This window comes from Cryptomeria japonica, chromosome 1, assembly GCF_030272615.1.
Source record: "Cryptomeria japonica chromosome 1, Sugi_1.0, whole genome shotgun sequence".
Classification (NCBI taxonomy): Eukaryota; Viridiplantae; Streptophyta; class Pinopsida; order Cupressales; family Cupressaceae; genus Cryptomeria; species Cryptomeria japonica.
In genome coordinates, this window is record NC_081405.1 from 426,419,574 (window position 1) to 426,444,548 (window position 24,975).

At 33.3% G+C, this 24,975-nt stretch overlaps 1 protein-coding gene across 2 annotated transcripts in view; it reads right to left on the reverse strand.

Annotated features, from left to right (window-relative positions):
• Positions 1-15,994: 15,994 nt before the first annotated feature.
• Positions 15,995-24,975, reverse strand: part of LOC131065110 (DEAD-box ATP-dependent RNA helicase 57) — a 129,180-nt gene continuing 120,199 nt past the window's right edge. For both annotated transcript variants that reach the window (XM_057999531.2, XM_057999523.2), the window contains exons 10-12: positions 17,320-17,442; positions 17,073-17,223; positions 15,995-16,877 (exon numbers count right to left, since the gene is read on the reverse strand). In XM_057999531.2, coding sequence (XP_057855514.2) covers positions 16,654-16,877; positions 17,073-17,223; positions 17,320-17,442 — 498 coding nt within the window. In that variant the 3' untranslated portion in view covers positions 15,995-16,653. The remainder of the gene's footprint in view (positions 16,878-17,072; positions 17,224-17,319; positions 17,443-24,975) is intronic.

Consider the following 24,975-nt stretch of genomic DNA (forward strand, 5'->3'; position numbering starts at 1 on the left):
GCTAAGGATGGATACCAAGAGTGGATGAGAGAAAGTGGAATATTTCAAGGGGACAAACATGAAATTTGGATAAAGAACAAGTGTTGTATCACTGTCCCAAGAACCTTCAAATGTTCATGAGTTTCTAACTCATAGAAAATTTTCTTACTTGGGGTTTATGATACAAGAGCATCAATATTCGGGAGTGATCCTATATCAATCAAAAATTCCCAAGTTCTAGCTCAAGTTGTTCTTAGTTTCTATTGAATTTTCTATTTTTTGTTTCTAGGAGGATTTTTGTTCAAATTAAATGTGTCATCATGAAGGGGTCCTAATGGGTTCCTATAGTTTTAATTTCATAAAAAAGGATTAAAATTGAGCAATAAATGAGGATTCGAAGGTTTTGGCCTTCTTAGGAATAAGTAAAACATTTGAGAGGTTTTGGGAACCCCTAGAACCATTGATAAGTTTTGAATCCATACAAAAGCCCCATCTTGTTAGAGGTTGAGAATATTTTGGGAACCCTCGATGAGTTATTGTTTCCACTATCATCCCTAAAAAAATTCAAAGCTTTAGAAGTTCTAATAATAGTGTTTCCTTGTTTCAATTACAAATGAGCTAAGAGATGTCAACACAAGAAAAAAAAAGATAACTTTTTGTCAGTCCTTATCAGAGTGTGAACCTTGATCATGTGTGTGAAGCCTAGTTTCCAATGAAGTCAAATTTAAAAAAAAAATGAGTTCCTAATGACTAAGGAACTCTAGACGTGTTCCTAAATGCATCAAAAGTCCCAACATATGCTTGTCAAAGCTTGAGAAGGTTCTATGAACCCCTAATGGATTCTAATTCTCATTGTTATGCCCGACACAAGGCATGAACGTGCATTCTTGTGGAGTTCTTAATAGTCTTCCAATCCCCAATTGAGCACTTGGTTTTTTATGATGTTAACAAATGTGATGCCCAAAAAGGGTCATAATCTCAATGAAGATTAGAACCTTGAGTTAGTGATATTTCTTGAAGGTTCTTATACCTCTCACCCATGATAAAAACACGATGATAAAATTTCTTTGGAGTACCATTCAAAATGGGAATGTGGCAAGTAGTTTGATGCCCACTTGGCAGTAATTAGTTTTCCATCAAATGATATATAAAGGGTTAAATGACCAAAGTGTTGGAGAAGTTGAGAGTTAAATCATTCAAGAGAAAGAAGATAACAAAATTTCCAAGGATAGGGAAGAAATGATTTTTAGATTGGTCAAAGATTTGGGGCATATTGATTTGGTGATATTTTTAAGACAATTTACTTCTTAGGACTAATCCAATTATTTTTAAGATTTTTTATTTCAATTAATTAATTTGTATTTCAGTGGTAAGCCACATATGAAAAAAAAAAAGGATTTTTTTTTCCTCAGAAATTTATTTTCTAGATGCCAGTTTCATAAGACCCCCTTAACACATATGCATCACCTACAATAGAGATTGGATAAAGCATGTTGAAAAATTCAAGGTCCCATTATAATATTGATTTATTAGTTATGATCAACATAAGAGTCAAGGTTGCATTTTTTTTCTTACCTATGCAAAATTGGTATTGTTGACTTCTTATTACCCAAATATGGCAATTAGATAGCATATATGGATGATTTTAATGGTTACTTGTGAAAGAAAGTTAAGGTAGCAAAATAAATTCCTACACTAACCTTGAGATGATTTTTATGCAAAAACTTTTTCAAATCCTTACAATAGTTGCAGAAACTTAACAAAAATAAATATTAATATCATCCATATCATAACACAATGATTTACGTGGGGAAAATCCTTTTGGGAGAAAAACTCACACTCCAAAAGCCACCCAATATACTATTCAAAAATGAACAATAGAATACAATATATTTGTAGAGCAAGTTTCAAATAGGAGTATCATCAACTAGAGATTTAGAGGTACTCAACAACTATCAAACTCTTACACACAATCTCCATCTCACAAACCTAATATATAGGAGATGCAATACATATGAAACCATTAAATAGTATTACAAAACCATTACCTAAAACCACCCAAAAAGTGGCACCCAAATTATCTCCAATCCAAGATGCCCTATGATGTGTCAAAATACACACCAACACATGTAACTCCCTTTTACAATTCATTTATGTGTCCAACACATTTTTCCATTTCTCATTTCAAGAGACCTAGCTTCTACAGCCTATAACTTTTGATCCAAGTATCTGATTGATGAACTATTTGTAGTGTTAAAAATATCATGAAATTCTTTATCAATCTATAACCTCCTATGTTAGTCATGAACATTTTTGGGCCCACTTGGAGCCTCTAAGGCCTACAAAATTAACATTGAAAACTTTTTTAAAATTTTAAAAAATGAAAACTTTAATATATACAAATCTAGAGAAGCTCTTGCAATAAAAAATTATCAACATGCTTATTTAGCCAATATATATATTTGGTAAAAAAATTGGACCAATTCATGCTCAAACATAATTTTACTATAAATAGCACTTATTGTAAATAGTAACCTTATATAATTGCAAGGTTGAGACACCAATATCCTAACAATTTGAGTAGATGAATTTCCTTCTAACATTCATAAAAATGGAACTCTTATTGCAATACAAGTTCCTTTTTATAGCTACACACTTAAGCAATGCTTCATCAAGGTTCTTTCACAAAATGATCCCATTCATTAAGGAAAAATAGATTTTAATTTGAACAATAGGTTTTTTTCCTAGGAGATAAATCATTCAAATACCACCAAATATTCACAAACAAAACTCTTTTGTCTATCCATGATAGTGCTTAATTCTCTGAACATTTATCAACACTACTAACTAATATAGATCTTGATCATCTACTTTATCGAGATCTTTAGCAAACTTTTGACATAATGTTCAACTCTCACTAGCTTGGTTTGATATCTAGATAAAAATCAATAATTTTACTAATTTGATTAGTGAACTTTTCACTCATTTTACCTCCCATGGTATACTCTTTGATATTTAAGTGAACTACATCAATATGCATTCATTGTATAAAAGCCTTATTATGATTATATGTACAAATTTTGCATTAAAAAAAATATATTTTCTTATGCTTGAAAGTAGAAAGTGGAATTGAAGCTCCTTCTTGAGATCCTCATTTGCACTCATTTCTTTTATATTTATTCCATACCCAAGGATTTTGATCATCTAGAGTGAAGATGGATTTAGGTAGAATCTCTATTCTAGTGACTTCCCTCTTTAAAAACATAAAATAATAACATATATGACATCTCCCCTTGAATCCCCTTTTGGCTCAAGGTTTCTTTTCCATTTTTCTTATAACATTTGAAATAATTATTCCATATATCATACACTACACTTAGTAAGTTTTATTAATTTTACAAATCAATTTCCAATATCTATATTTTCTTCATGTTTGGCACTACATTTATATATATCCAGCTCCATTGATCACATGAGCATTTAACTTATAGGTACACACATTTTATCTACTAACTATACTTATATTTTTTAGTGCACAAATATTTTATTATTGTTTATCATTGTGTTAAAAGGATAAAGTAGGGGTTCGACCACCTTAGCATGCTCCCATATAATCTTGACCATGTTTCCAAGTTGTGGGATTCCAATCCAAGATCGTATTTAATACTTCAACAAGAATCTTTGTTTCATAACTCAACGATCAAATTTCCATTTCTTTCTTTTTTATTTATTGGTATTGATATTCGCATAAAAATTAGCATAGAAATTACATGAACATTATGTTTTCTAATGTTTGTGTTTTTTGTTTGTCGTTACTTGTACTATCACTTTTCTATTTTTGTATATAAGACATCGGCATGATCACACTAACATCAACATTTGTGAATTGGAGTCCTCTCACTAGAATCTACCCTTTAATTATCTAATATAGCTTGATCTTCATCTCAACATCCTCTAGATACTTTACTTCAACAAGCCTATCAAGTTTCATCTATGATATTTATTTTATCAAAGTTATTTAAACACTATTATCCATTAACATCTATATAAGTCCCACGTTCTTATTGTCTAGTTAGTCCTTTTTGAATTAGGAATTTAATTTAAGTAGAATTCCTTTGATATTATAAGTGAAGGAACAATAACTTATAGCTAGTTGGTAAAAGTTTCATTAGTGCTTACTTACCAAAAAATAGGTTGAAGAAGTATTTTTCATACTAGAATGCTAGTGGAAGTATAGGATAGAGAATTGAATTAATTTACCCTAAAAATTCAAGAAGGTTGTCTATTTCTACAATAGTAGAACTTCATGCAATTGTATCAAGCATCTGAATTATGAAGGCTCTAAATTTTATAATTGTGAATAAATCATTAAAATCATTCAATACAATTCAAGTGGTTTAAAAAGGTCCATTGGAAGATAAGGTTGTTGGTTAAAAATATTAGACAAACCTTGAAAAAACTTTTATTATTCTACAAACCACATTCCTAGAATCCTCATTATAGTTATAGATAAACTAGATGTAACATCAACAATTGTATGCCTTGCAACTTTAGATTGTGTTTTGGACCCACTTCGACAGTTATCTCCTCTAGCATGTTTTTAAGCTCATCGTCCCTTGCCTTGTCCTTTTTTTCCCATGGTGCCAAAGGCATGCCTCTTGTGATCTCTTTTCTGCAAAATTATGTTCTAAATGTGTTTTCCTTTTAGTTTTCAAGTTTTGGGTTTTTCTTAGAGGTAAAGCTATCTAGACACTAGCATGACATACAAACATCTATGTGATGTGCTAACATCCCACAATATTTTTTCATCCAACAACCATTTCTAAGCATTCCATCATCAATTTTATGCTTGATTTGATGGTAGCTACTTTGCAAAAAATTTGAATAGCTCCTGAGCCCTTGAACTCACCCACTTTTCTACTCTATTCTCTCATTCTAAATTAATATCTTATTCTCACACTCAATATTTTAATCTCTCACATTCTTAATCACATACCAACAACCTTAGAAGATTTTTGTAATGCTCTTTGATATTGCAACTCCTCAAGTAAATATACTAGCATTCTCCCACACTCCTTTGAAGTTAATTGTACCATTTAATAATATATTTATCTCTCTTGGATCCTCCAAGCATTTGAGTTGCATTGCTCTTTTTTTATTTTATCTTGATTTCTTATTTGTATATATGTTGTATTCAAATCCTTTATTGCTTCAGATCTTCACTTCCTTCTTGTTCCATACACACACTAGTTTGTCATTCCTTGTAAACCTAGGAGTGACATTCATAGATTCTTCACTAATTTTACCTTCCTAGACATACTTAGGATAAAAGAACACACTATTTTCCTATCTTATTAGCTTCTTGTGGAGGTCAAAAGACCAAATTAAGGGCTCGATTATACTATTAAGATCCTAAGAAACCCCAACATTATATCTCTTTTCAATTTCAAGATTGCATTTAGATTTTTTTTATCATATGACGATTATCATTCTCTTATATCTCTCTTCTCACATTCTATTCTCATTTCAAAAAACATAGATTAAATTGACTTTTAACTTTTTATCATTGCTACTATTGTCCTTATCTCTTGGTATGTAAGAATGTTGGAAATATAGTGAAAACTTTGGATTTTGCATTTTTTTCTACACGAAAACATGAGATTGGGACATCTAAGGACTACAACACAGTTTGCATGAACATTCATATATCATCATATCATACTAGGTAATGAGATCCATCTTTTGAAGCCAAGTTTTTTATTTCCTGCTATTTTCATTTGTAATGCCCCGCCAGGAAACCCCGAAGGGATAAGCCAAAAGGCACGAAAGGAGTGCAATAATTTTATTTTTTTTAAAAGTTACACCACATTAAGATACAACAAGATAACAAAGATTCAGTTTACATAGTGGAAGACATCAACTAACACCTAAAGGGTTTCCCAACGAGATTACTTAAATTTTACAATTCACTTAACTCACCCAATTAATCCAATAAGCTAATTATCGCAACAACGAAATAATTCTTAATCAGGATAATTTCTTTCAAAAGATGGAAATATAAATCACAAACAAGGATTCATCCATTAAGATCTATTCATAAACTTCATTCAATCTTTTCATTTAAAAATTACAAGCCATACATCTAATATCTTAACACACTAGAATTCCATCATATACATATGAGATCTTTTCAAGCATATTTAATTTCCTTAACAACAACTGAATATATATTCCATTACTCTAAGTTACATTCTTTCATATTCCAATCTAATACATTTTAAAAGATGATTGCATACATGCATCTACAATAAATCTCATCTAAACCACTTAAGCATTCGATCAACATGGCATTCAAGAAAGGACTGAATATAAGCATTTAAAGTTAATTCCATTTATCCACTTATCCATTCTAACATAAGCTAATCATACATGATAAAGCTGAATAAAGGAAACATAAGAGAATACATCCCATAACACCATAATGATCTCGGAGTTCACCCCTAAAGGCTACATCTCCGGGTCTGCTCAACTGCAAGACCCCTCTGAATAATAATAAAGTTAAGAATACAAGAGGTTACACCATTACAATCCGGCCGTCAAGGCGAAACATAAACAATATACAAACGACCACATCGGTCAATTAATACATAAACGATCCCTGAGAAGAACAGGATCCAGCTGAACATAATCAAAGCTAATACAAAGGTCCAGGAGAGCATCCATAAAACTGAACCATCACCACCCAAGGTCAATCATGAAACCGATACTCACAAGGGCATAAACAAAAAGGACAACCCACAAAGGTACTCTTAACAGGACAAAACGACAACACACTAGCGAACGCAGGGACAAGTGTCATCACACAACCTGGTATGGTTACCATGGCAAGTCTTCATAGGTCCCGGCCCCATACAATGGGTTACCCAGGCAACCTAATCCGAGCTTCCAGCCCATCCAAGCCTCATGTGGACCCACACATCCTCTCGTGAAGACAAGGATGGTGGTTTGCCATTTTAGGCCTTCTCACAGCATGTCGAGTCTATGTTAGCACTCATCCCATGTGTGAGGCACATTTATCTTACTTAGAGATTACATTCTAATCTACTGTTAGGTTATCACTTATTAGACTCACTTTCGACGGGTTAACCAGCAGCCACTTTGGGCGCTACCCCCAATCGAAAGCCACTTTCCCATACGACACTAGACTATACTCAGACGAACTCAAAACCAAGGAATACACATGGTCAGACGAACGGAGTTCAAGAAGGGAGAAACAATCAACTGGTCAAAAACGACTCAAAAGTGGTACACTTACTGACGGTACTCTAACTAGAGACCTGACAGACTAAGGTCAACCACGAATCATCATTCGACTCACACATAGAGGATATGACCAAATACGACACTACCACAAAACAACAGTCAACTCGGAACCGAGGACTGAAACAGGTACCCCAAATCATTCCATACGATAGGGACCTATCAAACAAAGCACTCTTGCTATTTCATAATTAAAGGCGAATACAGAAATTAAACTCGCAAAGGCAATAATCAGAAAAGACAATATTCACCAGATGCAATCTTTCCGAATTGATCTAAACATTAAACGTCGATCAAGTTTCTACAAGATCTATATCAGATTACAGTTATCTACCTCATCAAGGGATAAGTTGTTCTTGGTTTTCTAACTCCTTAAGGTTCAAAGCATCGAACAGACATATTAAGCCATAATGAGTTTTTAAACCAAATTCATATTAATAAAACTCAAACAACCATTAATCAATTAAATAAGATATTTAATCTCCAATAAAACATCATTGACATACTGGTTCAAAACCGACCCCTACAGTTTCATATTTTTCAATCCCAGATGCATAATACGGATCACGGAAATATAATTATAAAAAGAGAATCTAATGAAGACAATCATTTCCAAAAGCACATCGTTTAAATTCAAATACCCAACGATAATTATTTCACTTACTTCTCAATTACTCAAATGATATGTTCTAAGATAATATTTAACATCATCAATTAGTAATTACATCGTATCTCAACAATTTTCCAATAACATAATATTCTATTTTGTTTTTAAAACAATACTACCTCAATTAGCCAACTTCCCTAATCAGCTAGAAGGTAAGATATAAATTTATTAGTCCAAGATCAATCAGAATATAATCGATAATATTCGATTGCGAAATTACAGTTGTAGAACTTAATTAGAAGGAGTGCATAAGTCATGAAATGAAATTGAATAATGATTAACCTATAAACTCCATTATAAACTTAATCAATATCAAATTAACATTTATCAAGATTAATGCCACCTTAATCATAATTAAGAACTAATTAAAACTTAACATTAAAATAATATTTAAAAATATTATATGCATTTTTTTTTGAATACTAAAAAAAATACATAAAAAAAAACATTTTAAAAACTAAAAAGAAATTAAACATCTTAAGGAGGCGGCGAAGGCGGTCGTGCCCTAGCCGCAGGCGGGAATCCGCGCGGGCGGCGCCACGGTGGTGCCCGCAGGTCCCGCGGCGCCCTGCGGCCACCACCGTGAGCCGCGGTCACTGGTGGATGGCGAGCATAGGTAAGGGGGATGAGCGGGGGAGGGGAGGAGGAGCGGGTGGAGCTCCGCTCCCCGCCCTCCAACCCCAAACCAACAGTTTCGAAAACAAAACGCCCAGCTGGGTAAAAAAATATACGATTATAATTTTATTGAACACACAGTTCGAAATAAGCAAAAAAAAACGCCACACCCAATATGATTTTATAAATTTCGATTTACAGTATGGGCAGGTTCAAAAGAAATATGTTTGGATATTCACCTCTCCAGCACAAATGGGTTTCAACACCCAAATAGATTGAGGAATAACAAGACTCCAATTAAATTTATTTTTATTAAACAAAGAGAAAACCAGACATGGCAAGATAATCCATTTTAACACAATGATACAACCATGAATTTTCTTGAAGAACACAAGCTAAAAGCATGGATCTAAACCCACAAATCCAAATTTAAATCTGATAACAATATTTAAAAAGATTGGATTTTGACAACAATCAATTTCATTCACCCAACAGACCATTTCCATAACAACAAGGAAGAACAGTTAAGGTAAATCCTACCTTCATACGCATTCCTGGAATAGCTGAAGGAGAGCCCAATCCTGCCAGATCTAGAAACCCTTCCTTCCTCCCAAAACCTCCAATTTCATCCCAAAATTTCTTTCCAACCAAAAATTCTCCAAAAATGTCCATCCCCCAAAATTTCCCCAAATTTAGGTTATATGGAAGAGTTGACCAAAAATTCTATTTTTGGAATTAAAAATTTTTATTTAAAAATAATTCTCAAAATTAATTCCTTTCTAACTATAACAACAAATTAAATTGTTTTCAATTCCAAATTGATTTCCTCATTTTATTTAATTTAACCTTTCTAATTTCAAAAGCCAACAGAATACAATTAAATCTATTGCAATTAAATACAGAACTTTCTTTTTCGACAGCATATACAAAATGCATTTAATATTCAAAATCAGCCATTTAATCGAACCTACTCCCAATTTAAAACGAGCAATCCAATATCAACGAAAATCGCATAACGAAATCCCGATTAATTTAGTCCATAAATCTCTAATGCACAAATACATATTTAATCAAAATAATTACTAAGGACTAATTAATCAATTTAACCAAACGCACCAAGCACGCAAACCGAGAAGGTCAACCAAACAGACGACTCGCAAACCCAACCAAAAGGGAACACCGACGACGACTGACGATGCTCACTTGAGCACGACTAAGGTCAACTAGGGTCTTACGACCACCTAATCCAACTCTAAGGATTAAAGAGGTACACTCAAACTTGCAATTCCAGGTGGAGACGAATCTCGCACTCATGCGGCATTGTACCTGAATTTTCCTGCAACCAAGAGTCATACATGCATACATATATAAACTTAATGAAAGCGTTAGCTCAATATTAATACCACGAAATAGGTACACTAAACAACTTGCTTACAACTAGTGTGAGAACCACATCAACAGCTATGCGTTAAATCAACATCTGACTATAACATTATATTAAGATAAACTAACCGAGATTAAACCAAGATTAGAGATTGATTAGGGTAGGGGTACTACATCATTTCTCTATTTATTTTTCATTTTTCACTTCTACTATTTTTTAATCCACAAATTTATAGTTCATATCTTTTAATCTCTTTTCTAATTCAATTAATGTAATATTAAATTTATATTATAATAAATAATAATGTGTTTATCTCATCCAACAATCCAACTCAAAAAATTTATAAGTCTCTCAATAGCCTCCAACAATATATTTAAAGTATTGTACTAACAAGGCAAAATACCTTTTAATTTTTTCCCTAGTAAACACAACCTTTATCAGCCAAGTTGATAGAGTTTAGGGTCCCTTAGAATTGATGTCATGGAAATCTCTACAAATACAAGTTAGAATTCCCCTAGGTAATTTGTATTTTACAGATTTTATGAACTTACTTAAAAATTGAACTCCCCTTATTCATCGTATCTAACACTTATTCTTTTTTTCATTACTCCTAAACACTTTTCCCCTAATCCTCACCCAATGACCCCTTTACCTCCTTCAATTTAAAAATTCCCCTCACCCCTACACTTCTTTTATCAATGTTCCCTTGTGACTAATGTTATGCCCCTTCTATAAACATTCATCACAATTTTCACGTAAGGCTCTTCTACCCATAGCTCCTTCATAAACAAGTGCAACGATTTCCATCCCATAAAATTCATTTAGTATGGTTTGTACGAATGAAAATCAATATCTCAAATGATATCTAATAGTTGCATGTCACCTATAAAAACCTATTCCTACCTAAATTATTTTAACAATCACATTTTTGTACGGCTTGGGAGATTATAGAACAAAAACATCAAAGAGGACTTATAATTGAATGCTAAATGGCATTCCCAACTCCAATATTGTATCCTTTCATACAACACCTTAATGCTTATATCACAAGCTTATATATAAAAAATGATGATATTTTCATTAATTGGTACATACAAGTGAAAGCCAATAAGCATTGATCTAGTGCTACTGGAAATGCTAAGGACAAAATAAATCAATGGTGACAAATAATGAAAGCATTGGTATCGGCACTTTTGATTTTGTCAAAGAAATACAAGATTTAAAGAAAGTGCCAAAGTTCTACCCTAGGTGCAATAAGTTAAGGTTTTATAAGATTGATTTCTTGATTTTGTGAATTGTAATTCATACACAAATAATAAAGGGAAGTGATAATAGACTCCTCTAAACATATATATAACGATAAATTCAATATTGCAAATATTTTTGCCTACATTCTTTAAAATATCTTCTTAAAGTTTACAAAAGAAGGAAAACAACACTTGCCAATAGAATACAAATTTCAGAAGGTTATTTAAGCCTTTAAGCACCAAAAATCAAAATCAATTCATTAATGAGAGGAGAATGTACCACCACTTAACCTCAACTCAAGACCTTTTATAAGCTTTGGGTAATCTTACTTTACCAAAAACCATACTAATATTTCTATCAATATCCATTTCAAAAAGTTTAAAGTTTGAAAGAGAGAATTGAAAACCAACACAAGTCTATAACCCTAGAGAGCTTTTACAACCCCTACTTCTAAAATGTTGTAGATTCCCCATTCTAATGCTTAGAGTTATTTTAACTAATGTAGGGCTTATCAAAATCCCCCTCCAAAGTAATTACACTTTTCAACATGTTTTTTTAAATAGAAAAGTCCCATATGATATTCATATTCATCATCGACTCCCCAAAGTGACAATATAATACACACTAAAGTCCTCTCCAAAGACTTATGTTTTCCAAAGTAATTTGAAAAGTATGGCTCCATACATCAATAGTGGAATTGCTTATGGAAGTTGAAAAGAACTAAACAAGACTATAAATTATATATACTTTAGTTGCAATAAACTACAAAACCACATCAAGGTAATTGAGTACATTCTTACCTTCGAAAACAAAAATGACATTTCATGAGGCAATACAATAATTACAAAGAAACGACCTTTTAGGTTTAGTACTAAGGAGTCAAACACCTTCTATGCACTACTCTCCAAACCTCTTTAAGAATAGTTTATCAATATCTTCCTTGAACAAAGTTGATTCCCTATTCTATTACTTAGAATGCTTTTGATCAACATAGACTTTATCATAGTCCCCCACAAGTGTTAATACTTCTTGGCATGTGTTATTTACCAATGCCCCACATATCCCTATTAGCATCTATTAGACCTTGCCAAATATAGATGTTTTTAGAAGTTAAAAATCATGGCCACCTTGATATATCAACAATCAAATTGCTTATGGAATATGAGCATATTATCTAATAGACTATGTAAACTATCTCTACTTTAGTTAAAGCAACCTGAAACCCATATTAAGGTTATTCAGTACATTCTCACTTTAGAAAAATAGAAGTACAAATTTCATGAGGAAAAACAAGTAGCTAGAAAAACTTCTATTTGCACTACCAAGAAACTAAGTACCTTCCTTCCACCACTCTTCAAAGCTCTTTAAACAAATACTATCAACATCTTCATAAACTCCAACTACTTAAAGGGACAACAAAACAAACAAATCTATAGAGAGGGCTACAAGAGAGTACTAATGACTAAAAGAAAAGTTCATTTATTTATGGATTACCTTCGCTTGCTTTTATAATATTGTTAATTGTTAATTCATTTGATCTTTTATTATGTAGGTGAAGTAAAATATTTGTAATCAATCAAGCTCCTTGAAGGAATCTTGGGTTTTTCCAATTTTCTATTTTGCACAGTTTATCGCCCAGTAACCTCGTAATTCACATTTATGGCTTTATGTAAAACGAAGTTGCCTTCCCTAACAATATAATTGTGTTTTTATCAATTAAAAATCTGTCATATAACACATCTAAGTTCCAACTTGTAGCATATCGTTCTCCCTACTAGAAGTTTTATATTCCACCATTATGTTTTTGCCCAACTTGCTAACCACAATTTTGTCAATTTTCTTTCAAACATATTACATTTGACATAATTATATTCATGTTGGAAGGTCAACTTAGGTCTATGAGTAAATTTGAATTTGCAATTTGAGAGGCAAACTACAACTATGGTTTTGAACCAAGTTTAAAACCATGTGTATGGATTTTAGAACCATGCCTAGGGATTCACTGCAAATAAGGAATCATGAAACTAAAAATCAAAGCCAAATCCTTGGAATGTGTAGTCAATTCTATTAAACTCTAGTAAATTGTCAACTTTTATGTAAAAATACATTATTCATACACTAATCTATTATATACAAAAAAATAAATCAATTCAATCTAAAGTGTGGGGAACAAGAAACAAAAATTGTTAAAATTTATGATTGGATCTATAGCCCAAAATCTAGTTCTTAAAAAGTAGATCAAATAAACTAAATGGAAATAATACTACCACAATTAAATGTCGAGAAATAAAAACAACTTACAAATGCTTGATTCCTTATTTTGATTATTCAATGTAAATGAAATAGTTACAAATATATACCCTTATGATTTTCAAATCCAGTGACCTTAAGGATAAGTAAAAAATCCAAAAAGCAAAGGATCAATTATCCAAGTCTTCAAATCTGTGAGGATAAGGAAAAAAATTCTATAGATTGTGCAACTCATTATCCTATCATGTCCTAAGTAATTTAAAAAAGTTATCTAAGTGAATTTAAATAACATGTGCAACACTGTACTTAAGATTAAGTCATATCTTAATAAGTCCTTGTGGAACAAATGGTGCATCTTGGTTTTGGAAGAAAGAAACCCCAAGTTGTCAAACCACCAAATTTCCTCAAGTGGAATGAACGAATCAATACATATGGTTCTAGAAGTTGTTCATGTGGCTAAATGTCAATGCTAAACTATGACTGTGCCATACAAGATTCAAGAATAATGACCACTAAAGTTTGAGAATTAAACCAGTGTGATGTATCAAGTAAGAAGCATGATGTATCAAAGAGAAAGCTAAAGAATTTAAATTAGGAGATAATGCAACTTGATATGAGCAATCATCAAAGAGGAGTTTAATGTTATTTGTGTTGTCATCAAGATCTACAAGGCTAGTGTCCACAAATAAATGTGAAATGTCTAGTAAATAGACTTCCCAATGAAGTGGATCATGTAGACGTGAAGAACCTTGTTGAAGAGAATCACTAGAAGCTCTCAAAGAAGCACCTCTATACTCTAATGAAGCAACAACAAGAGGAGGATTCAAAATGTCCTAGATGTAGATGGGCCCCCATTGTATGTCAACCAAATAGATTTATTATCCCATGAATGTGTCCACACAAAATGAAGCATTATAAGTCTTAGCATGTGCTTTATTATCCAAGGAAACATCACTATCAAATGAAGATCTAGTCTCGATACAACTATTAGATTAAGTTCAAAATAATGAATAGGCACTTACTATGTTCTATGTAATGTAGAATATCCTCAAAAATAGTAAGACATTAATTTGCAAACCATGTTGACGTTGCTAAATCATGCATTCCTTTGTTTATAGTTATTTGACTTGAGAACAAGTACAAGGAGAAAGGGCAATAGATCATGCTCAAAGCAATAATTTTTTATCCATTGTGTTTCCAAGACATAGTTCTCTAAAATTAGACTTACAATAGAATTATTGAATTTATAACTTCATCCCAATTCATGATTACAATTAAGCCCATACAAGATTTCCTTTAAACTCTATCAATTAACCCCCATAGGCAACAATGATTTGGCACAAATAATACTACAATTCCCACTAACACTAAACACACAGAGAAATTGTAAATTCAAGCCAAATCATGCATCAAGATATAAAAAATGCCTACACCACATAGAACACCAAAAAAATATTTGCTTCAAAATTGAAAATTGTATGCCCACGATGTGAAAATTGAAAATTGAAAATAACTCAACAAATGTCTCTTTCATTAGTTTGATTATTCAATATAATAAAGAAAAAACAAAGCTACAAACATATGACCTTATAAATTTCAAATCCAATGAAGATATGGATAAAACAAAAATCTAAAATACGGAGAACAAATTTTCAAACTCCAAAAAAAAACATAATCCTATGGACCATGCACCTCATTATTTTATCCTATCCTAAGCAATTAGGAATAACTACTTAAATGAACTTGAATAACAAATGCAACATTATACTTGGGATTATGTCATATCCTAATATAATATTACACTAACAACAATGTTATGCCAATGGATATAATCAGGCATTGATATTGTGATTATTATGTCAATCATGCTTACCATGAACCACATTTCTCCCTCTTCTAATAGCTGTGCTCAAACGGATGCATTTTTTCCAACTTAGCCAAATATTCATTAAATGCCTCTTTGAATACAAACTAGTATTGGTATTTAACTTTGAGATGAGACATGAATGTTGTTAAACTACATGTCTATTATTCCTAAAATAATGGTAATGATTTATAATGGGTAACATCTAGTAATCCGCATCTAGCAAATGCCGGTCTAATTTGAAGTCCTTTGGTTACTACTACGAATTCCTGTTGAGGGAGATTCTCGTCCCCTATGTTGGTCTAATGGCTTCAGTGCTTTTTAAATTTCTGCAAATACCACCGAGCTTTTTATTATGTTGCTTATCATATAGATATTATTTGCTTCTTTCTTCACTTTAGACGGGCTTGTTAGGCTGCATCATTATGGGTGTATATAGGGCATTATATATCCCTTCATATCATGGCCGTTGAGAATACTTTTCCCATTGTATTCAAACCTAGAAAAATCTTTGTCTAGACTTTGCTGCCTGCAACTTGTTATAAAACTTCAATCTATTATGGCATTTTTAACACATCATTTGGCACTTAAAACTACACTGTAAAATGAGTGATGCCTTGCTAAAAATTAGGACTGCATTTGCCAACAGCGAAAAAAGTATCATCAATGACAACAAAAAATTGTTTTAATTAATTTGAAAATGGAGTCAATACAAGGAATTGTCATTAACACTCCCTCATCTTGCCAGTTGGGAACTGTGCTATAAAATGAGTGCAGCTCTACTAGTAGTTGAGAGTGCGCTTGCCAACAGCAAAAACATTCCTTAATAACAACAAACTAAAAAATAAATATGATAATGGAGACAATAAATATAAAGGCATTCTCATTAAACTTAGCACTCTTCCTCCCTCCCATCTGATAGATTCAGTGAATGATCTGCTCCAGAGTTGGGTCAAGCCTCAGCAAGTAGATTATATTTAGTAAAGAAAGCTGTGATTACTATTCAAAATATTTGAAACCTCGCAAATCACTATTGAATGGGATTTCACGATACGCTGAGAAAATTCATAAAGTTAGCATGCTTTCCAAAATTTCCCTCAAATTGGAAGAGGAAAAGAAAACATGGTTAAGTTGTACCACAAATATTTACAAAAGACTTAACAACCAGACACCTATGTTTTCCACATTTTTTATTGCTGTGATAGAATATTAGCAGCCAGACATAATAGGAAATGGTCCCCTGAAAATTAGATAGAAGATTCCTTGCACGATGCCCTCTGCGGCAATAAGAAATACTATACCGATTGACACATATTTTGTTGTGTGTTATGCAGTCTTCTTAGATATCTGAGATTTAGAAGGATTTGTCGAAATAGAATCTCGGAGAGGACAATGTTTTTTCCTCCTGAGCTTCGGCAAAGTCAAAATCCATGAAGGAACTTCACAACCAGAGGCCACCATAACATTAGCTATATTACGCAAAAAGGCAACATCATCCTCTGTATACAGAGTTATCGCTTCCCCTGTCCGTCCTGCCCTTCCACAGCGACCTGCAGAGCATGAATAGGTATTTTATTTGTCCAGTCAAACTTGATGATATCCAAAGAATACAATTAGTTTGTTTAAAATAATGTAAAAGAAACAAGGTTATGGATTACAAGTATTTATAAGATTAAACGGAAAAACAAGTTAAATTTATGCCGCTCATAATTAACTAGAGTGGCATTAAAATGCATAGAAAATACCAATTCGATGGATGTATGCTGCAGATGATTCAGGAAAATCGTAATTAATGACACAGTTGACACCCTTAAAGTCCATTCCTCGAGCAATGACATCAGTTGCAATTAAAACCCATGTTTTACCCTCACGAAATTTCTCCACTGCACTTTCACGCTGCAGACTCCAAATAAATGTGTAACCTTAGGAACTTACTTTTCTAGCTGCTGCATTGAAGAAAAGATTAACAGATTAAAGACAGCATGTCCATACCTGTGCCTGAGTGAGATCGGCATGGATATTGTTAACTTTTATTTGATCAAATACTAGCTCTTTGTAAAGTTCTTTTGCCCGTTCCTTACTTTGGACAAATATCAATATAGGAGGTTTCAAACTCTGCCAATGAAAGACATCTCAACTCCATTATCACTGAATTCCTTTTGTTAGGAAACTTACTGAAGAATTAAAAGACATTGTTACACAATATCCTCTAGCAGATACCCTACATCATAATATAAGCTAAATGAAACCATAGAAACAAACCAGAATATTCCCAACAGGATATATAGCCAATCTTTCTACATGATTTGATCCACATTGGAGTAATAACAAATACATAATTAAAAATAAAATTCCTTTGATTTGTGGTTATTTGATCATAATTTACTTTATAGTTTCTATTTCAAATATTTCCCCTTGAAACTCACCAATGAAGGGATGTCTAAATTTTCTTTGAACTTGATGTTGGAAATTGGAATTGAATTACAATTTCATTTTAGTTGCGACTGCTGATGATTTTCTCTGGGGTTGAGGTATGATTTTTAACAGTGGTGCATGAGATGCCTTATCTTCTTTCCATATTGGCAAAGTAATACACGCAACAGAAGACAGACCATTCCTATAAATTGATAGTGAAGATATTTTCAGGTGAAATTTATATTGCAGTAAGCACGCATTCTGAAGTCTTAGGCATCTGACTGTACTACAGTAAGAATAGCATCCCTTGTAAACGAAATGCATACACCATTGTGTACATGTGTTTTCAACTTGACATTATGCGATCTTCCTAGACAAGTGACAGATTTCCTGTTAGCAACCTTAATTTTGAAATTTGACATGGGATCAGTAGTATTGGTTGTGCATTATATAGATATTTCTGTGAATATGTGTATGCATTTAGTATTTATGTGTTGAGGCTTTGAGCATTTCTGTAGAAAGAGTAAACCATTTTGCTCTTCCTTTTTATGAATCAAATTTAGATTGGAGCACATGCCCCAAAGATTGAAGAAACCCCTACCAACCTATGAATTCTACTGAACCAAATAATAGGAAGTTTACAAAAATCTGTTGTTATTACCCACAAACAGAAGGTTTGATAAGGAGAGATGCAGAAAGTTAATGAACTTGAGACAAAGAGTTATAATAATCTTGTCTTGCTTTTGGTTTTACATGACAGCTTCTGCCCACTTTTAAGCCTTGGGCAGCAAGGAAGTCGCTTTACAGGGAAGGTAAAAGGTAAGCTGAATTCACAAAAGTGAGTCGAAAAGTAAAAACATGATATAGAACTGAAAGTGAATGTATTTTATTCAGCTATATCCTTGGGAAAGGTGCATGAAATTTATCTTTTATCCCCTATTGGCTTCATAAATGAACACCTAAACTATGTTACAGATATAGTTACATATGTAATGTAATTATGTATGTATAGATTACAAAGATTCATGCTGTGGAGGCCAAGAGTCTCTAGGAAGTTGAGTCCTCCCCTCCCTTTGGAAGTGTAACTATTTCCTATGTTTAACTCCTTATCTCCTTGTGGTTGTAAATCTGAACCAGCTTGTGTTTTGTCTCTAACAAGTTGGTAGATGACTTAGCATATCACAAGCCTTGTAGGTGTCACCTTGATTGCCACGTCAATTGTATAGTCTAAAGATTGTAAAGTGATACTCCAGATAATGAAGTAAGAAGCTTTGTGAATTGCATTTTGCAGTTCACAATTGAGGTAAACTAGACCTTGTTGAAGCCATGATAGAAACCACGAAGTGACTGTCTGTCTCTATGCCAAGTCCATTGTGCCATTGTTGGAGTATGTGCAGCACGTGCTAGAGGTTGGTGTAGGGTCCTTGTGTTCTTGGGAGCATCTATCAGGTGCCCTAGTGTACCACAAAGTAACCTCATGGTTTGCATAAGCCATAAAATGGCCTAGCTATTGCCACACGTACATTGTTGGTGACTCCTCCTAGATCATTATGTTACTATTTTGCTACCATATATGGTAATTGTGAATAGCACACAATTATACTAAGAGAGGAGGGAGATGAATCAGTATGATGCAACTTTTCACCAATTTAACACTTTAGCAATCACAATAACATCATTTACACAACATTAATAATTATGCACATGAGAAGAACACAATGACACACGATATTCACCTGGGAACCCTTACGGGAGAAAACCACAACACAATATTGATCATATGTATAAAATCTTCTCACAACTTTGTAGGCACCAACCCACAAAAGACACCAATCCCTTTAATTCGTAGGTACCAACCTACTGGAGGCACCAACCCCCACAGATAAGCACCAACTTAGAGAGAGACACCAATCTCTCCTTTACACACCAACTTAGAGAGAGACACCAATTTAACACTTTAGCAATCACAATAACATCATTTACACAACATTAATAATTATGCACATGAGAAGAACACAATGACACACGATATTCACCTGGGAACCCTTACGGGAGAAAACCACAACACAATATTGATCATATGTATAAAATCTTCTCACAACTTTGTAGGCACCAACCCACAAAAGACACCAATCCCCTTAATTCGTAGGTACCAACCTACTGGAGGCACCAACCCCCACAGGGAAGCACCAACTTACAAATCAGAACTAGGTTCCATCTTGATTGTCAACAGATGACGGACAATCATATACTTCCTTTCACAAATCTGCTTAAATGCCTTCTTCACAAATCTGATGCAATTTATTTCCATATCTTCTTCTTCTGAATCTACATTACATTGAGGAACACATCCTTCAAAGTTTTTCTTCTCAATAAAAGTCAAACTCTCCTAATACCTTACCAACAGAGGTGACTTTAATTTAGAGACACGAACATTCACAATGATCATCTCCTTTCATAACAAATGCATATCACACCTCTCTTTAGAGATTAATTGCATCATCTCATATTTACACTCAAGTCTCTCTTAAAGATCTTTATTTTGTTCCACACACAATTTATCTCATGAAATGGCTTCTTCTTATATCTTGTTTCATTAGCAGACATACGTTTTCATCCTGGTCATTGACCTTTCATTTAGCATTAACATATGTCTTGATCCCTTGAAAAGGGTTCAAAAATCTGCTCACTCCTTTCTCATAAATCTGCTCTAACTTCTGCTCTCAAATCTGGAATATATCTTCACAAAAAATCTGCCTTGGATCTGCTGATCATGTCTGAAATTTGCCTTCAAAATCTGCTCTCAGAAGGATCCTTAGATCTACTCCAACGTTTGTAATTTTCTGCTCATATTCTTTGATGCTTCTAACTCATGAGATCTGCAAATTTCTGATCCAATGTTTGGACTAGAAGATCTGATAATTTTTCTCTATGAATCTGCTTCCTTATCAGCTCTTTATCTCTGCTTAAGTCTATTCTAAATGGAAGAGATATGCAATTAAAATCAATAATGGAATGATCCATGCAAACTCCACTTAATACTCTTCAATTATGCCTTTTCTTCAAAGGGTTGTACCTCTTCAATGAGGTCAGCCAAGGAGGGAAAGAGGTATTTTTTATTTAATTTGATTTTTGCCTCCCAAAATAGGCATCTATCATCATTAGGTCGACTCTACAATAAATGCAATATTTTATTTATTTAAAACCTTAATGAATGCACCATCATATGGAGGGAGGTTGGCTGTAATGATAGAATTTATTTCCCCCATGAGGAGTCAGCCTTCCTTAATTAATTTTCTTTTGCCACTCTTTGAGGTCGGCCATAAAAATTGATATAAGCATTTGTTTTGTTATGGGCGTAAATAACAAGGGGGGGGGGCTCTATATTAATATTAACCTTTGCACCAATTAGAAATATAAACAAATCTGACTTTGTGTAATTGCTGCATATTGTTTATATGAATTGCTACCTTGCCATTAATAAAGTATCCACGATCATATTTATCGCTGTATACTGCTGTCCTTTGACATTATACATCACAGCTTTGTTATACTTCATCACTTCTCACAGGTTAATTGCTGCATCTTAACAATAGCTTCCTTATTAATAAATATTAACCGTTGCCCTTAGCATAGTATATTCATTGCTTATAAAGACATGGTAATCGCTGTGCATAATGTCCAGTTAATTGATGCTATTAGCATGAAATACTGTTGCTCTTTTATAATAATATTGCTGCCTTTAATATGTACATAGGCTGTACACATATCATCGCTGTTCATTGCGAATCTGGACATTAATGACTCGCTACATACAAATGCGTAGTCACTGCCTCCAGACATATACTTATCGCTGCTCCATTTGCATCTCTTCTAAACATATCAGATGTGTGTAATGTCCCGTTTTAGGAACAATGCAATAGAACCACAAAATTTAATGCTTTGATACCACTTGTAATGTCCCTTCTAGGATAATTCGTTATTAAGAGACCATTACTTCAATTTCTTAAACTTACTATAGATTATAATATCAAATTTATATTATGAATTATATAATCAATAGCATGAACATAATAAATAGTATATTGGCACTTTCAATATCTCCTGCCCTTCCTAATATAGGCAATATGTATGAATGCTAAGTGAATGAAATGTCTTATAAACTTTCCCTTTCACCTATGATGAAACGGGATGTAGACTGGATAGATAGCTGTCTCTAATTTGATCTTTGGGAAGTATGCTGTTGGTAATCTTCCAATCTGCAACATGCTTCAATTGCTTTTCCAAATATGATGATGAACTATGCAATGAACTTGTTGCTCCTGCTACTATGTCTGATATAGTCAATAATATCTGCAGGTCTGAAGGTATTGCTAGCAGCAATATGTTTGCTATATCTGATATGACAATGTAATTATGCAAATATAGTAGTATCGCTATGAGCGATTTGTTGCAGTTTCAGATCTTGATTTATATGCTTGCAGCTTAATAATCGATGCTATTTCTGATATGCATTCTCAATGCCTGCAATCACTGGTGCCTTCTCTGATTGGCTGTTTGTTCCTCATGCAACCAATATTGTGCCCTCAGCAATTGCTCTAAAAGAGCTATCCAATCTTGATTAAACAATAAGATAAAAACTCCACAATGATGAATTGAGAGATTGTGAATGTTCTCTTATACCGTGCATTTGAAATGATTGCCAAGGATGTGTCTTATGTTCATATATTTCACTTCCCTCACTAATCGCACCATTTCATTATCTTTATGATTATTGATTAGATTTGTATTCTAATCGCACCCATTCATAATGTAATTGATTAGCCTTCAAATCCAGATCAATTAATAAACACTATCGGTTTATACTAATGTTATTGATGACTTTAGTCACTGCTACTTTACTTTAATCATGCATCTTTCATAAGTAAATCAATCTACTAGTTATAAGTTAACTTGTTAGTATTGATGACCAACCCTTTTTTTGTAATAATCACCAATTGCTGATTCGTGTTGGTTATCTTGGTATTTAACCTTTACGTAATCATGACTCTATCACTGAGATTGACTCTTCCTCTGTTTGATCGTTAAACTGTGCGTCCGGATAATCGTTTCATCCTTCGCTTTGGTCAACAGTCCCTTACTTCATTCCTTATAAGGGCTGCATATTAGTCTTTCAATAATTGCTTTATCATTGGTCGATTAACTAATACTGCTTCATATGGATGTTATCATGAGTCTTGCAAAGGCCTTAGTTGATTGGTTTGCTTGCTCAATGATATCAAAGATAGGCTTGATCAATGCTTAGCTTATATATATAATATTTTTAACTGTTATGTTATTAGTCTTCTAGCTATCATTGACTTCTTCTTTTGATACGCCTTTGCAATTTTGTCTCTCCCAGAGACTACACAAAATTGAAGAATTTGGTTACCATGATGTGTAAAGTATAGGGACATCACAGTGTGCCCTTGCCTCAGGCACAAAACATGAAACAATTGGGTCTTCATAAAGCAAGATATATGTTCTTTTCAATTCTTCTAAATCAAACCTCCCAAATCTTCAAGTGTTTGATAAAACTAGTTGGTTGATTAGTTTACTCCAAACATAATAACATGAGTACAAAACTTAAATCCATCCATAAGATACTTAGCCATCCCTGCTTACTGATTAGTGGCATTTGGCCATAGCATCACAACAAATTCTTCTTTGACATCAATGATGAACATTTCGAACAATCTCACTCATACATTTTCAGCATAAATGACAACAATCTTGCCCATGCCTTTTGACATTAATGACAACTTCCAACTATCTCAACTGAGCACCTTTGACATCAATGACTATATTTCCAACAAGTTGCTAGTGAGGAGTCTAATTAATGTTGGCAACCAACCATGTAACATGAGCTCTTGATCTTAAAACCTGTTTAGGACATGCTAATTCTAATTGAAGTTTGGTGAGATTTATATTATGGGATTCATAACGAGTATAACTTTTATCCAAAGCAACTCATGGCATAGAGGAACCCTATGATCATATTTTATATAGAAATGAAAAGATGAAGTATGCTGATGAAAGGGACTATAAAAAGTATCATAAAGTCTTATGAAGCATAGGGGTGAAAATATAAATGTTGTACAACTCTGAGGCCTCAATTGATCTAGCAGAGGCCACAACCACTTGGAGATAGGAGCTTCAGTATCATGGTTGTTGCCAAGGCAACCATCTAAGTAGGGATTAGGATGATATATGTATATGTATGTATGTATATGTATGTGTGTGTGTGTGTGTGTGTAGCTAGAAAATAGAATTAAGTTTAGAATGTCATATACCAATACATATGCTAAACAAAACCATTACAAATTTCAAAATTTGAAACATAATATGCTAATTTAAATTCAGTTGTCAATATCAAAAAGATCAAACTAGAATCTCATGATAGACGAGTTCTGAGTTCACTAATCAGCATTGTAGGTCTTAAAAATATCAAAAAGATCAACTAGAATCACTAAACATTTCGAAAACATTTCAGCATCTAAAAATACAAACCCTGGATGTACCCACAGGAGATTCGTTTCAGAATCCGATTCCGGTACGTTTCTTACCTGGAATCGCTCGAAAAATCCCACGATTCAGCAACTTAGGAAAAAATAAATGAAAAAAGAATGGAATACAAATATTGCTCCAAAAGAAAGAAATTTAGGGCAATTTGCTAAAAAGAGGATCGGTGTCTCTATGCCAATTCAGCATGGGCAACAAGTTTTGACATCCAATCCTGCATAATATATTAGGACCTTCTTCTGATGTTTCCAAGTATGTTGTCTTAGCATTGGCTCAGCCAAGATCCCAAATATCATCTCTAATACAATTTGTTTCTTCTTCACAAAGTGCCTCTAGTAATCGATATTTCATAAATCTCTTTGTTCAGTAGGCACCAACCTCTTCTGCTTAAAACTTCACCTTCAGTATGTTGCTTCTTCAACAGATGATGAACAACAAAATCTCCTTCATAGCTCTACTCCAATTCAGGTCTACTTTGCTCTGCTCTACATTATCTTTGCTTCACATTAATTCTGCTCTACTCTCAAATGATAGAGCATTTTAGCACTTCACCAAAATATGCATCCTTATTCACTTCTGCTCTCTACTATACATTCAATCCACTCCACAATACATTTCCTCTTCTTTGTGTGTCAAATATAGAGCATTACGCTTCCACAGATGCTTCACTTC